The following is a 15,053-nucleotide window of genomic DNA, read 5'->3' as shown; positions in this document are numbered from 1 at the left end:
TGGAAGCCAAAGGGTGCTCTGGCAAGGCAAGCCTTTCATTATCCCGCAAATACAATGCTTTCATTTATGAAACTTGGGCTGGATCAGTGGTCCGAGTCAAACATGTTCTTAACATCTTGGAAAGCCCAAGATGACTCGAAATCGGATATTCTTATTGAATTAACCCAAGTCACAAATGGGTCTACTAAATTCATTCTTAACATCTTGGAAGTCCCAAGATGACCCGAGAACCGGAAACTACTCATGCAGAATTGACCCAAGTAGTTTGCCACAGCTGATTTTGTACAAGGATCAAGCTCTAGAATGGTGGGTCGGATCTTGGACTAGCCAGAAGTGGAGCGGCATCCCGGAAATCACATCATTTCGGGGTATGTTCAATTTTAGTTTCAAGAACAACCGAGATGAGACATCATTTATGTACGAAATTAGCAACGATCCAATCTTCCCAGTCTCAATGGGAGTGGTACGAGAATCAGGTACTGTTGAGTTGTTGGTGTGGAATGATCGAGAACATCAGTGGCTCGTAATTTGGTATGCTAGCCTAATGGAGAGATGTGAAAACTGTGGAAACTGGAGGAATTGTTCTTGCATAGTGTACACGCGGATGAGAACGCGATGACATGGAGATTTGATGGACACAAGGACATATTTGGATATGGGTCAAGATTTATATGCGTAATCATAAGCTGATTGGATGCGTAATCAAAAGCTTGCAAAAGTATCATATTTTTAAAATAAAAATATATATACAAAAGTTTGTTTGAAACAACAATTTTCAATTTTCTTTATCAGTTGACGTGTGGGGCAAGTTAGATTTATTGGTCTCACGATATATTTGCAACCATTGATCAAATTGCTGAACATAAAAGATTTGAAAAGTCTCAAGTGCAATCTGTGAGCAAGATTTTCCTTTGTATAAGCTACAAACTTGGACATAAATAAAGTCAACTTTGAAGTTCATCACCTTTTCTACTGAAGATGCTTCTTTGCATTCACGTGTTCTCTGTTTAAAAAAAAGCTTTCAAATTTACATTTTGCAACACTTCTCTCTTAGTTGCCAAAGGAAGAAAACTCCACCCAATAACTACACAGCTAGTTATGATTCCGGTTAAATGTCTATGTCATGCTCTCTTTTTACAACCACTCCCAGGTGTGGACCCCTGTGTGTTTAAAATCTCAGCTACCCTCTGTGTATCAATTTCAGCTTTCTTAAATTAAAAAATTAAAAATAAAAATAAAATCTCATCTCTATTTCACATTGCAATCACAATCATCATTGAGAAAACCAACCATGGACTTTACAAAATGGTGTACGACTATGATCACCCATATATTGCTTATCTTCCTTGTTCTTCTCCCTTCTTGCATTTTTTCCCTTGACACCATTACGCCAAACCAACCTCTCAGAGACGGCGACGTTTTGGTGTCCAGCAAGAAAATCTTTGCACTTGGGTTCTTCAGTCCCGGCAATTCTCAGAAACGCTATGTTGGAGTTTGGTACAACAAAGTTCCAGAGCAAACCATCGTCTGGGTTGCAAACAGAGACAACCCTGTCACTGATACCTCTGGCCTCCTAGCCATTAACAGCCATGGCGGCCTTGTCATCTACTGCAAGAACCAAAGCAGCCCTCTTTGGTCCGCTAATGTCACAGTCTCTTCACCAAACAACTCCACAGCCAAGCTCTTGGATACAGGGAACCTTGTTTTGCTTGAAAACGGTAGCCTAAGTCCTCTCTGGCAAGGCTTTGATCATCCGTCTAACACACTGCTCCCATTTATGAAACTGGGGCTGGACCGGCGGTCCAAGCTGAACAGGTTTCTCACATCCTGGAAGTCCAAAGATGATCCGGGAACTGGTACCTGTTCGTATGGGATTGACCCGAGTGGGTTTCCGCAGCTGTTTTTATATAAGGGTCAAGCCCCGCGCTGGCGGGCCGGGGCATGGATCGGGGAGAGATGGAGCGGTGTGCCCGAAATGACAAATAATTTCATATTCAACGTCACTTTTGTGAACAATCAAGATGAGCTATCTGTCGTGTTTACTATCACAGATGAATCAATTTTCTCGCGAATGGTACTTGATGAATCAGGAATGGTTGAACGGTCCACGTGGCATAATCAGGTGCACCAGTGGGTCAAGTTTTGGTCGGCCCCGCAAGAGCAGTGTGACGAATATGGGATGTGCGGTGCAAATAGCAATTGTGACCCGTCCAATGCGGATAAGTTCGAGTGCACGTGCCTACCCGGTTTCAAACCCGCGCTGCTCCATGAATGGTATTTGCGAGATGGGTCGGGTGGGTGCGTGAGTACAAAAGGAGCGTCCCTTTGTCGAAATGGGGAAGGGTTCGTGAAGGTGCCACGTGTAAAGGTACCTAACTCGTCGGCAGCACGTGTGAACTTGAGTATGGGTCAGGAAGCGTGCGAAGCAGAGTGCTTGAGGAATTGTTCTTGCATGGCGTACTCAAATGCAGATGAAAGAAAGGGAGGGATCGGGTGCGTGACATGGCATGGGGACTTGGTGGACACAAGGACTTATTCGAATCTGGGCCAAGATTTATATGTTCGAGTTAATGCAACTGTTTTAGGTATGGTCCTTCATGAATTTATCTTCTTTCTCTGTTCAACAACCAAGTTTTAAATTTCTCAATAAATTTGTAACTACTTATGGTTAAGAGTAATTACTCTTGCACTTAAAGTTCTGAGTTCGAATTCCCCCTCTTTTAATATCACTTGTGTAAAAATAAAAATAAAACCTAATGCCAAATTTCTATAGAATATTTGGGATTTTCCATAAACACCAAAAATTGAGTTCCTAATCTTAAGTTAATTGGGTTTTATTTTAATTTCAATTTTCTCTCATTGGTCATTTCGTATCTCTGCAGCACAATATGCAATGAAGTCAAATGGTTCTCTTGGCCATAAGGAGAAGCTGGCAGTTTCACTAGCATCTGGTCTAGTGTTCTTTCTCTTGTTCTGCATTGTGTTTTGGTTGGCAAAGAGGAAGAGAAAAGGTAAACTAATTTACTTTCACTAATTCTAATCATTGTTTGTTAATGAGAAAAATCTATAATTTAAAAGCTTTCTCATTCAGATTGTCTGGTCTTTATTTTCATTTTTGGAAATGATTGGAGATTCACAAACTATGTTAAGATTATCTGTTTCTGTACTTGATGGCAGGTAAGCAAAGACAAGATAAATTTTCGTTCAGTCTGACCACAGCATCAACCTACTTGGAAGATTCTCCTGTTAGAACAGATCTTGGGGAAAGCAGAATAAACTCAGACTTACCAATCTTTGAACTGCGTACCATAGCTGCAGCAACAAACAATTTCTCTTCCAATAACAAGCTAGGAGAAGGCGGTTTCGGCTCTGTCTATAAGGTATTTTGATTTTTCCTCACATGATGTATGTGCATGCATCGATTGAATGTACAATGCAAGTGCATTTTGAGGGACAGGATATCTGCACAATGAGATAAATTTAGATTATGATGCGATCAGGGTGTGCTTTACAATGGGAAGGAAATAGCAGTGAAAAGACTAGCCAAGAATTCAGGCCAAGGAATTGAAGAGTTCAAGAATGAAGTTGTCCTTATTGCAAAACTCCAGCACCGGAACCTTGTCAGGATTTTAGGTTGCTGCGTTCAAGATGAAGAGAAGATGCTAATCTATGAATACTTGCCTAACAAAAGTCTGGACTCTTTCATTTTCAGTACGTCTTCTTTTCGCTACTACATCTTTCACTGCCTTTTTAAAACTTGAATCAGGCATGAATGTTGTCTAATTTCCGACTTTTTATCAGATGAAGCAAAAAGGGCATTTTTAGATTGGCCAAAACGCCTTGAGATTATCTATGGGATTGCCAGAGGGATCTTATACCTTCATCACGATTCGAGATTAAGAATCATCCATAGAGATCTAAAGGCCAGCAATGTTCTACTGGATTCTGCTATGAATCCTAAGATTTCAGATTTTGGCATGGCTAGAATATTTGGAGCTGAACAAATTGAAGCAAATACAAATCGTGTGGTTGGGACATAGTAAGTTTCCTTCACAATAAAAGATATCTTACCAATTTCCAGTACCCCTATTTGTTATAATTCAATCCTATGTCACAATGCCACAAACTGAAGGAGTACAAAATTTGATAACAAATTATGTTGCGTTTTTGCTGTAGTGGTTATATGTCACCAGAGTACGCAATGGAAGGATTGTTTTCGGTAAAGAGTGATGTATATAGCTTCGGTGTTTTACTGCTAGAAATCGTCTGTGGCAGAAAGAATACCGGTTACTACCATGATAATCCGGACTCAAATTTGGTTGGACATGTAAGCAAGAGTCTAGCTATTTGCAAGCCTAACTACTCTCTACTTATTGCCCCAAAACATGATTAATTTGTATGCTGTGTACGTTCAGGTCTGGGACTTGTGGAAAGAAGGTAGAGCCTCGGAAATCATTGACTCAACTTTGGGCGAATCGTACCCTGTCGACGAAGTTGTAAGATGCATTCAAATCGCTCTCTTGTGCGTGCAGGAGCACGCGACTAATCGTCCAACAATGTCAGGGGTTGTGTCCATGCTGGGAAATAATGCAGCAGCTCCTTCACCAAGGCAACCTGGATTTTTGGTTAAGAGAAGTTATCATACTAGTGAAGACCCATCAGCCAGTACTGAAGGAGCTTACTCTGTAAACGATGTAACATGTACAGAAATAGAAGCTCGCTAATCAATAAAAGTACGTTGGTATTCAATTATGATTTTTAAGTAGTCAATAAAAGTATTGTGGTATTCAAAAACTTATCGATTTTAAAGTATTTCATTAAGTGGTGTATTGTGTGAGATTTTAAGTGGGTAATATATATAAAGACCAAATCTCATGAAAAATCTCACCCTTACATGCCTGATTCTTATAACCCACGCACTGCCCCTGGTAAGAACCAATAAAAAGAACCACCAACACACCAGAGCAGATAACTGAAAAAATGACCAGACTAGGCATAAAAAACAAATGTATGTCTTCAGACTGGAAGCACTTCAAATCACCTTAACTCCTTGGGGGCCATGAGTGGAAGTACTCCAACAGGTTAAATTACTCCTTCACCATGACTCAGCTTTGGGCCTAGGCTGCAAAATGTTGTACAAGTAGTAATGTGCACTACAATATTAGCTTGAAGCTTATTAATTAGTAATTGTAATTAAACTGTGATTAGACTGATTGAATGTAGTTTAACTCATAGATCATGTTTTATCTCTTAATTTACCAAGTCGGACTATGAGTGGAAGTACTCCAACAGGTCGGGTGGGTGCATGAATAAAAAGGGAACATCCACTTGTCGAAACGGGGAAGGGTTCGTGAAGTTGGCGCGTGTGAAGATACCAGACTCGTCCACTGTACGTGCGAACATATGAGTTTGAGCTTGAAAATGTGTGAAAAGAAATGCATGAAGAAATGTTCTTGCATAGCGTACACGAGTGCGGATGAGAATGCGAAGGGTGAAATCATGGCATGGAGATTTGATGGACACAAGGACATATTTGGATATGGGTCAAGATTATATACATACATACGATCGAGTTGATGCAATTACATTAGGTATCATTTTCCCTTATTTTTTTTGTAATTATTACCAATAGAAGCGTGAACTACTCATCATAGCATAATTTTTTTTTCGTTTGTTAAAAAAATAATAATAATAATTATACTCAAAGATCAACTTATTTAAAAATCTTTCTGGAGCCTAATGATAATAAATGCAGAGTCGCACGAAGGATTTCCAACAATTAAAATAAAAATTCCTACAAAAAAAAAAATTAAAATATAAAAATCATAAATCAGATTCCATAGTTGCCGAAATTGTTGATGGCCTATTTTTTCTCTTGGGTTAATGTTGGATGCGTAATCATAAGCTGATTGGATTTTATTTGAGTTTAGGTGAATATTCAAAGAATGGTTCTCTTAGCAAAAGGGGGAAGATAGCAATTGCAGTAGTGGCTGCTCTAGGGCTCCTTATTGTAGTTTTCTTTTGGTATTGCGTGGCAGGGAGGAAGAAAAGATCTTTGGATTGCATGATTGTCTTCCTACTATGTGGCACTGGCATGCTGACTGGTAGGGTATTCTTGTCCAAATACGTCGTCGTTTGCTACAAGCTTTATTTAAGATTCATATAAGTTTAGGGCAGTTAGATTTTACTCAGTTCTCACATTGTTCATGACTAGAAGGCTATAAGATTACTTGTTCTGCATTTACTTGCATGTAGGGGTGGGCACGGTCCAGATTGGTTCGGTTTTACTCTCAAATCACAGCTGAACCAATAAGAAAATAACGGTCCAGTTTGGTTCGGATTAGGCTAAAATCATAATGGAAACCGAACCAATCCAAACCACTTGTAATCGGTTTGGTTCGGATTGGTTCGGCCGGTTTGTGCCTAACACAAAACCATGCATTTTTCAACCTGCTCTTACATTATAATGCTAACATTTTGCCATTAAATCATTCCATTCCACCAAAGGCTAATACAACATCATTCCATTTATTCAAAGGTTGTCCAATGTCTAGCATGCATCTAAGTTCACAATTTCCATCAAAACAAACATTCTAAAGTAGTAAAGTTCATAAGAAATTAATACAAGATGATAAAACTAAGAAAAGAAAGGCTGCCCAAAATACAAGTTCATAATTTTCATTTAATCAAAAGCTGTCCAGTTTCCAGCATGCATATAAGTTCACAATTTCCATCAAAACAAACATTCTAAAGTTCATAAGAAATGAATACAAGATGATAAAACTAAGAAATAAAAGGCTATCCAAAATACAAGTTCATAATTTCTATTTAATTAAAGGCTGTCCAGTTTTCCAGCATGTCCCCATACTGCACATAAAAGCAGTTGAATCAACACAAATTTTAGGATACAAGATGATCAAAATAAGAATTGAATAAGAAAATTACCATAATTGCAAGGTTGTGTGGGATATCACAACAACAGAAATGAGGATTTTCAAATGCCAAAATATATGAGAATCAATTAGCAACAGCTGTCCAAAATACAAAGTGAGGTTGGCTAGTTTTCCTGAAAAGCACTTGCATAGGAAGTCAGCTACTAGTACTAAAGCACCCCCTCCTAGACAGAAGAGCCTCGGCTAAGAGAGCAAGACTTTGGTAAGTGTCAATTTACTAAAAACAATTGGAACACTACTTTTAACAAGACTTTGTTGCAATTTTTTCCATGAAAAGGGAATTTTCAGGACAGGGAGAATATGAGAGTAGAGAAAGCCATTCGAATGCTTTACGGTCGCTTCTAAATTTTCAATTGGCTTTCACATGGCCTAACACTGAGAATGTTTCTCATGAGATGGAACAAATGGACAGTAGAGCAATTTGAGAGGCTGAATAACTTTGGCAATGGAGGCGTGGTTGTTATGGAAAGAGGTTATGGTAGAAGGTAATTAATTAAATCCTCTGCTGCTGTGTTATTTGGAATTGAGACTCAGAAGTTAATTGCTAACTTTCAAATTTGAACTTCTCAATATAATATGATCATATATATAGATAAACCCACAACTAAAAGTTCATTCCAAGAAATTGAAATCAGAACATCCATCAAAAGAAAAATATGTAGATAATCAGAAATTAAATATTAGAACATACACTTCTTGGGCTTCTCGAACATCAATCAACTGTGCGACGATGATGCTGGTGTGCGACAATGACACTGGTGTTCGACGATGACGCTGCTGTGCGGGGATGACGATGGCTGTGCGACGATGACTCTGGCCGTGCGACGATGACAATGGCTGTGCACCGATGACGATGGAGGTGCGACGCCAAAGAGATTTTTGCTATGTGAGAATGGGTTTGATTGAAGCAGTGGAGGTTGTGGTGGTTCAAATCAATGGTGGCTTTTCTAGGGTTGAAGTGGTTGAGTGAGGGAGGCTGCGTAAGGAAGACAACTCTGGAATGCGTTGAGTCTGAAAATAGATGGGTTGGAGTTCAATTCAGTGCGGTTGGGTGTACACTAACACTTCTAAGTAGCCACTCAACCATTGACACATGTAAATTAATATATATATATATATAATTAATTAATATTTAAACGGTTCGGTTCGGATTAACACAGTTTTTTAAAACTTAAAACTGTAGCTGAACCAAATTACTCCGGTTTGGTTCAGATTTTAAAACTGTTGACTTTTTTAAAGTCAAAACCAAACCAAACCGAAAAATACGGTTTGGTTCGGCCGGTTTGGTCGGATCGGCCGGATTGATGCCCACCCCTACTTGCATTTAAACAAGGAGACTATAAATTTTCACTTAGACTTGCCACAGGGTCAACCTACTTGGAAGACTCTACTGCAGATGTTGATGAGACTAGAATAAACTCAGATTTACCATTTTTTGATCTAGCAACCATATCAGTAGCCGCCAACAATTTCTCTGTCGCAAACAAGCTTGGAAAAGGCGGTTTTGGCACAGTCCGGATTTGAAAATGTTACCCGTTAAGCTACGGTACCTACAGCAGCTTGCAAAAGATTATTTACCACATAATATAATTTGTTGCTACATGAAGGGGCCAACCCAAATTGGTTTGTTGATGCAAATGCTACTCCCTAAGCTTGCAAAAGTATCATATTTTTAAAATTAAAAAAATTTAGAAAAAAGTTTGTTTAAAACAACAATTTTCAATTTTCTTATCAGTTGACGTGTGGGGCAAGTTAGAATTATTGGTCTCACGATATATTTTCGACCATTGATCAATTGCTCAACATAAAGACTTGAAAAGTCTCAAGTTCAATCTGTGAGCAAGATTTTCCTTCGTATACGCTACAAACTTGGACATAAGAACCCAATCTGATAAATAAAGTCAACTTTGAAGTTCATCACCTTTCAACACTTAGAGAAACTCCACACAATAACTAAACAGCTACGTAAGATTCTGGTTGGGTGTCCTATGTCATGTTCTCTTTCTACAACCACTCCCAGGTGGACCTCTGTGTGTGTAAAATCTCAGCTACCCTCTACCTCTAGCGTATCAATTTCTGCCTTATTAAATAAAAAAATTTAAAAGAAAAATAAAAAACTCATCTTTATTTCCCATTGCAATCAAAATCATCATTGAGAGAACCAACCATGGACATGATCACCCCTATATTGCTTATCTTCCTTGTTCCTCTCCCTTCTTGCATTTTTTCCCTTGACACCATTGCGCCAAACCAACCCCTCAGAGACGGCGACGTTTTGGTGTCTAGCAAGAAAATATTTGCACTTGGGTTCTTCAGTTCTGGCAATTCTCAGAAACGCTATGTTGGAGTTTGGTACAACAAAGTTCCAGAGCAAACCATTGTCTGGGTTGCAAACAGAGACAATCCTGTCACTGATACCTCTGGCCTCCTAGTCATTAACAGCCATGGCGGCCTTGTCATCTACGGGAAGAACCAAAGCAGCCCTCTTTGGTCCGCTAATGTCACAGTCTCTTCACCAAACAACTCCACAGCCAAGCTCTTGGATACAGGGAACCTTGTTTTGCTTGAAAACGGTAGCCTAAGTCCTCTCTGGCAAGGCTTTGATTATCCCTCTAACACAATGCTCCCATTTATGAAACTTGGGCTGGACCGGCGGTCCAAGCTGAACCGGTTTCTCACATCCTGGAAGTCCAAAGATGATCCGGGAACTGGTACCTGTTCGTATGGGATTGACCCGAGTGGGTTTCCGCAGCTGTTTGTATACAAGGGTCAAGCCCCGCGCTGGCGGGGCAGGGCATGGATCAAGGAGAGATGGAGCGGTGTGCCCGAAATGACAAATAATTTCATATTCAACGTCACTTTTGTGAACAATCAAGATGAGATATCTATTGTGTTTACTATCACAGATGAATCAATTTTCTCGCGGCTGGTACTTGATGAATCAGGAATCGTTGAACGGTCCACGTGGTATAATCAGGTACACCAGTGGGTCAAGTTTTGGTCGGCCCCGGAAGAGCGGTGTGACGAATATGGAAGGTGCGGTGCAAACAGCAATTGTGACCCGTACAATGTGGATAAGTTCGAGTGCACGTGCCTACCCGGTTTCGAACCCAAGCTGCTCCACGAATGGTATTTGCGAGACGGGTCGGGTGGGTGCGTGAGTACAAAAAGAGCGTCCCTTTGTCGAAATGGGGAAGGGTTCGTGAAGGTGCCACGTGTAAAGCCGCCTGACTCATCGGCAGCACGTGTGAACTTGAGTATGGGTCTGGAAGCATGCAAAGCAGAGTGCTTGAGGAATTGTTCTTGCATGGCGTACTCAAGTGCAGATGAAAGAAAGGGAGGGATCGGGTGCGTGACATGGCATGGGGACTTGGTCGACATGAGGACTTATTCGAATTTGGGTCAAGATTTATACGTTCGAGTTAATGCAACTATTTTAGGTATGCTTCCTTCATCAACTTATCTTCATTCTCTGTTCAACAGATAAGTACCAAATTTCTCAATGAGTTTGTAGTTCAAGTGGTTAAGAGTAATTACTGAATAATTACTCCCGCACTCAAAGTTCTCATTTCAAATCCCCCCTCTTTTAATATCGCTTGTGCAAAAACAAAAATAAAAACTAATGCTAAATTTCTATAGAATTTTTGGGATTTTCCATAAACACCAAAAATTGAGTTCCTAATCTTAAGTTAATTGGGTTTTATTTTAATTTCAAATTTTCTCTCATTGGTCCTTTCGTATCCCTGCAGCACAATATGCAATGAAGTCAAATGGTTCTCTTGGCCATAAGGAGAAGCTGGCAGCTTCACTAGCATCTGGTCTAGTGTTCTTTCTCTTGTTCTGCATTGTGTTTTGGTTGGCAAAGAGGAAGAGAAAAGGTAAACTAATTTACTTTCACTAATTCTAATTATTGTTTGTTAATAAGAAAAAGCTATAATCAACTTAACATGCTGCATTCAGATTGTCTGAAATTCTTGGGGTCTTTATTTTCATTTTTGGAAATGATTGGAGCTTCACACACTATGTTAAGATTATCTGTTTCTGTATGTGATGGCAGGTAAGCGAAGACAAGATAAACTTTCCTTCAGTCTGACCAGAGGATCAACCTACTTGGAAGATTCTCCTGTTAGAACAGATCTTGGGGAAAGCAGAATAAACTCAGACTTACCAATCTTTGAACTGCGTACCATAGCTGCAGCAACAAACAATTTCTCTTCCAATAACAAGCTTGGAAAAGGCGGTTTCGGCTCTGTCTATAAGGTATTTTTATTTTTCCTCACATGATGTATGTGCATGCATCGATTGAATGTACAATGCAAGTGCATTTTGAGGGACAGGATATCTGCACAATGAGTTAAATTTGGATTATGATGCGATCAGGGTGTGCTTTACAATGGGAAGGAAATAGCAGTGAAAAGACTAGCCAAGAATTCAGGCCAAGGAATTGAAGAGTTTAAGAATGAAGTTGTCCTTATTGCAAAACTCCAGCACCGGAACCTTGTCAGGATTTTAGGTTGCTGCGTTCAAGATGAAGAGAAGATGCTAATCTATGAATACTTGCCTAACAAAAGTCTGGACTCTTTCATTTTCAGTACGTCTTCTTTTTGCTACTACATCTTTCATTGCCTCTTTAAAACTTGAATCAGGCATGAATGTTGTCTAATTTCTGACTTTTTATCAGATGAAGCAAAAAGGGCATTTTTAGATTGGCCAAAACGCTTTGAGATTATCTATGGGATTGCCAGAGGGATCTTATACCTTCATCACGATTCGAGATTAAGAATCATCCATAGAGATCTAAAGGCCAGCAATGTTCTACTGGATTCTGCTATGAATCCTAAGATTTCAGATTTTGGCATGGCTAGAATATTTGGAGCAGAACAAATCGAAGCAAATACAAATCGTGTGGTTGGGACATAGTAAGTTTCCTTCACAATGAAAGATATCTTACCAATTTCCAGTACCCCCTATTTGTTATAATGTCAACCTTATGTCACAATGCCACAAACTGAAGGAGTACAAAACTATGTTGCGTTTTTGCTGCAGTGGTTATATGTCACCAGAGTATGCAATGCAAGGACTGTTTTCGGTAAAGAGTGATGTATATAGCTTCGGCGTTTTATTGCTAGAAATCGTCAGTGGCAGAAAGAACACCCGTTACTACCATGACAATCCAGACTCAAATTTGGTTGGACATGTAAGCAAGCATACAAGTCTAGCTATTTGCAGGCCTAACTACTCTCTACTTATTCCCCAAACTTGATTAATTTGTAAGCTGTGTACGTTCAGGTCTGGCACTTGTGGAAAGAAGGTAGAGCCTCGGAAATCATTGACTCAACTTTGGGCGAATCGTACCCTGTCGATGAAGTTGTAAGATGCATTCAAATCGCACTCTTGTGCGTGCAGGAGCACGCGACTAATCGTCCGACAATGTCAGGGGTTGTGTCCATGCTGGGAAATAATGCAGCAGCTCCTTCACCAAGGCAACCTGGATTTTTGGTTAAGAGAAGTTATCATACTAGTGGAGACCCATCAGCCAGCACTGAAGGAGCTTACTCTGTAAACGATGTAACGTGTACAGAAATAGAAGCTCGCTAATTAAGGGCCTAGGCTGCAAAATGTTGTACGTTATAAGCTAATTAGTACAAGTAGTAATGTGCACTACAATATTAGCTTGAAGCTTATTAATTAGTAATTGTAATTAAGCTGTGATTAGTATGATTGAATGTAGTTTAACTCATGGATCACGTTTTATCACTTAATTTTTTGACACGTCAGTCGCTGTTGTTGGCGTCCCCTTCTCTTTTTCTCTCTTTTTTGTTCAGCAAGAGGCTGAGAATTTTCAAGGTCCATCCATCACTCACTTTCTCCCTTAATTTCTATGTTGGATGATCTAAATAATCCATGCCATCACTTTCTACTTGTTCAGCATGTCGCTTTCACCTCTTCTTTGGATTTCGCATCCTCTTATTTTTTTGAGTTGTTTTGCAATAACCTTCTTCATTTTTTTTGTTAAAAACTTTAAATGGGATTATATTATGTTATTTTTAACTTTTGGGGCTATGCATAATATTATTTGTTAGGATTTATTCTTTTTCTTCTTTTTTTTTCCTATTATTAAAGATGAGTTTCTATAACGCTTTTTTTTTTTTGGTAAAGTTCTATAACGCTCTTAAATAATAGATTTTCTTCTTTCTCTTTTTTGTTTTGTTTGACAAATTTAGGAGAAAAACTTCCATATTTATGTTGTATTGTCTCATTCTTCCTATCTCTCTTTGTTTGGTAACTAATATGAGAGAGAGTACTCATGTTGCATTATTGTCTCATTCTTCTTATCTCTCTCCTTCTTTGATAAGTGACGTAAGAACATAAATAGAACGAAACAATGCAATGAAAGTAAAGAATATTTCTCGAGACTATGAGAGCTTTTATTATACGAGGGGAAACTTTTTTTCACACACCACCAAACTAAAGTATTCAAAAGGGCGGTGCATGCATGGTTCTACTTCTACCGTAATTATTTTATCCATTTTGGTTACGTAAAGAAGAGTTATACCATAAAGAGCAACGCTACACTTATCACATTTTTATTTCACATTTCTATACCACATTATGTATGTCCATTATATGCCACATTAATTAAATCAATGAAGTATATTTTAATAATAATAAAACATGTTAATCACATTAATTAGCTGATGTGGTATGTACACATCAACTGCCATATCATGTGGTATAAAATTGTGATATACAAATGTAGTAAGACTAGTATTATTCATACCATAAATTTAAAAAATTATTCAACAAGGAAGGAGGTTGAGATTTGTTTTTCTATACTTGATCAATCAAATATTGAAGTTAAAAAAAAAAAAAAACAACGAGACATTCAAATTTCTTCCCCCCCTCTTGATTGAAATTCAATGGATTAGAGTTGGTTGTGAAAATTAACAGATTCTTGAATGAGTGCTTTGATAATTATGGACGGATTTTTGTCGTTACCCTTGGATGGAAATTTAATTAGACTTTTATCTTATGTGTCGTGTACAGTCAGCATCATCCATAGTTTGTTTGGGTTAATCTTCAAGGCACAATATTTAATTATGCATGCACGTCACTTTCCTCATGACGTCCCTAATCTAATCTAATTAAATGTCGCAGTTAAGCAATTGATGATTTAATAACGGTGAGATAACTTGTACGAGGCACACCTTGCATTAGAATATGGAAGGAAAACTTATAAAAAAAGCTCAAAGATCATCTTGATGACAAAATTAAAAAAAACATATAATTAAGCATGGATTATGGTCTCATTCAACTTAGAAATATATCTTTCTTTTTTTTTCTGGCAACCGTGACGATATAACCAAATTATTAATTAAATTACTAAATAATTACATTTAGACTTACTAGCTTTAAAATTTTTTTTTTTTTAGTTATGTTCATATGGACGTGGAATTTGTGGTTTATTCATTTTTACTAGATTTTTAAACAAAATAAATTGGGTATGATTGCTTAGCACGTCCTGCTCAAACTGATCTATTGGAGGATTAGTCAAACTTAATTGGAGGATTAGTCAAACTTAATTTGTGATTTGTTAAAGTCACCGTGTGCTTTTGTGTCTTCATCTCTGGTGTGAAACCGGTGAGGGCTGTTCACTCACGTGACATAATCAAAAGGAAACACGTGTTTTCCAAGTAGGCAATATTTTTTGGCCCGCAAGATTGACTCTAACAGGGGCATTTAAGTCATTCCGTTAAAAGTCAAGGTTGGTGATTGATTCCATACTTCCGGACCAGGGTTACTGTAGAGGTTTCCCGTGACGGTGATTAAAACTAGAGAACCGTTAGAAACGAAGCAGAAACCTGATTTTCCCAATTCACCCCTCTGCGGCATCTGCTAAAGACATGACCTTTTTGGGTCATTCAGTAAAAAAAGCAGAGAGGGAATGATGACTTTCCTCCCTTTGAAAATTTGAAAAGAAGGCGTGCCACACTCTATGGTAAGTAACCGACACCAGCTCATGTTCTTCATAAGTTTCCAAATAAGAAAAAAAGAGAGTAACTTATGTTATTAGGGCATTATAGTCATTTCTCATAAAAT

General features: G+C 38.5%; 2 protein-coding genes across 2 annotated transcripts; both read left to right on the top strand.

Annotated features, from left to right (window-relative positions):
- On the top strand, positions 957 to 4,798 carry LOC18779916 (G-type lectin S-receptor-like serine/threonine-protein kinase At1g11410). Its single transcript, XM_020563191.1, has 7 exons — positions 957 to 2,585; positions 2,883 to 3,011; positions 3,178 to 3,380; positions 3,501 to 3,711; positions 3,802 to 4,039; positions 4,177 to 4,327; positions 4,416 to 4,798. Exons 1-7 carry the CDS (start codon positions 1,292 to 1,294, stop codon positions 4,722 to 4,724), a joined length of 2,535 nt encoding a protein of 844 aa, XP_020418780.1. The 5' UTR covers positions 957 to 1,291; the 3' UTR covers positions 4,725 to 4,798.
- Positions 8,772 to 12,707, top strand: LOC18778264 (G-type lectin S-receptor-like serine/threonine-protein kinase At1g11410). The gene is made up of 7 exons (XM_020563193.1): positions 8,772 to 10,393; positions 10,703 to 10,831; positions 11,011 to 11,213; positions 11,334 to 11,544; positions 11,635 to 11,872; positions 12,000 to 12,150; positions 12,243 to 12,707. The coding sequence occupies exons 1-7, from the start codon at positions 9,121 to 9,123 to the stop codon at positions 12,549 to 12,551; spliced, it is 2,514 nt and encodes an 837-aa protein (XP_020418782.1). The 5' UTR covers positions 8,772 to 9,120; the 3' UTR covers positions 12,552 to 12,707.

The sequence above is a fragment of the Prunus persica genome, chromosome G4, assembly GCF_000346465.2.
Source record: "Prunus persica cultivar Lovell chromosome G4, Prunus_persica_NCBIv2, whole genome shotgun sequence".
NCBI lineage: Eukaryota > Viridiplantae > Streptophyta > Magnoliopsida > Rosales > Rosaceae > Prunus > Prunus persica.
The sequence above is the reverse complement of the archived record's forward strand: the minus strand, read 5'-3'. Positions and strand labels throughout refer to the sequence as shown.

Excerpts from the sequence above, each read along its gene's own strand:
- LOC18779916 (XM_020563191.1), top strand. The coding sequence starts at position 1,292 with ATGGACTTTACAAAATGGTGTACGACTATGATCACCCATATATTGCTT. Across the intron at positions 2,586-2,882 it reads AGTTAATGCAACTGTTTTAG|CACAATATGCAATGAAGTCA; the intron begins GTATGGTCCTTC and ends GTATCTCTGCAG. Across the intron at positions 3,712-3,801 it reads TCTGGACTCTTTCATTTTCA|ATGAAGCAAAAAGGGCATTT; the intron begins GTACGTCTTCTT and ends ACTTTTTATCAG.
- LOC18778264 (XM_020563193.1), top strand. The coding sequence starts at position 9,121 with ATGGACATGATCACCCCTATATTGCTTATCTTCCTTGTTCCTCTCCCT. Across the intron at positions 10,832-11,010 it reads GGCAAAGAGGAAGAGAAAAG|GTAAGCGAAGACAAGATAAA; the intron begins GTAAACTAATTT and ends ATGTGATGGCAG. Across the intron at positions 11,873-11,999 it reads AATCGTGTGGTTGGGACATA|TGGTTATATGTCACCAGAGT; the intron begins GTAAGTTTCCTT and ends TTTTTGCTGCAG.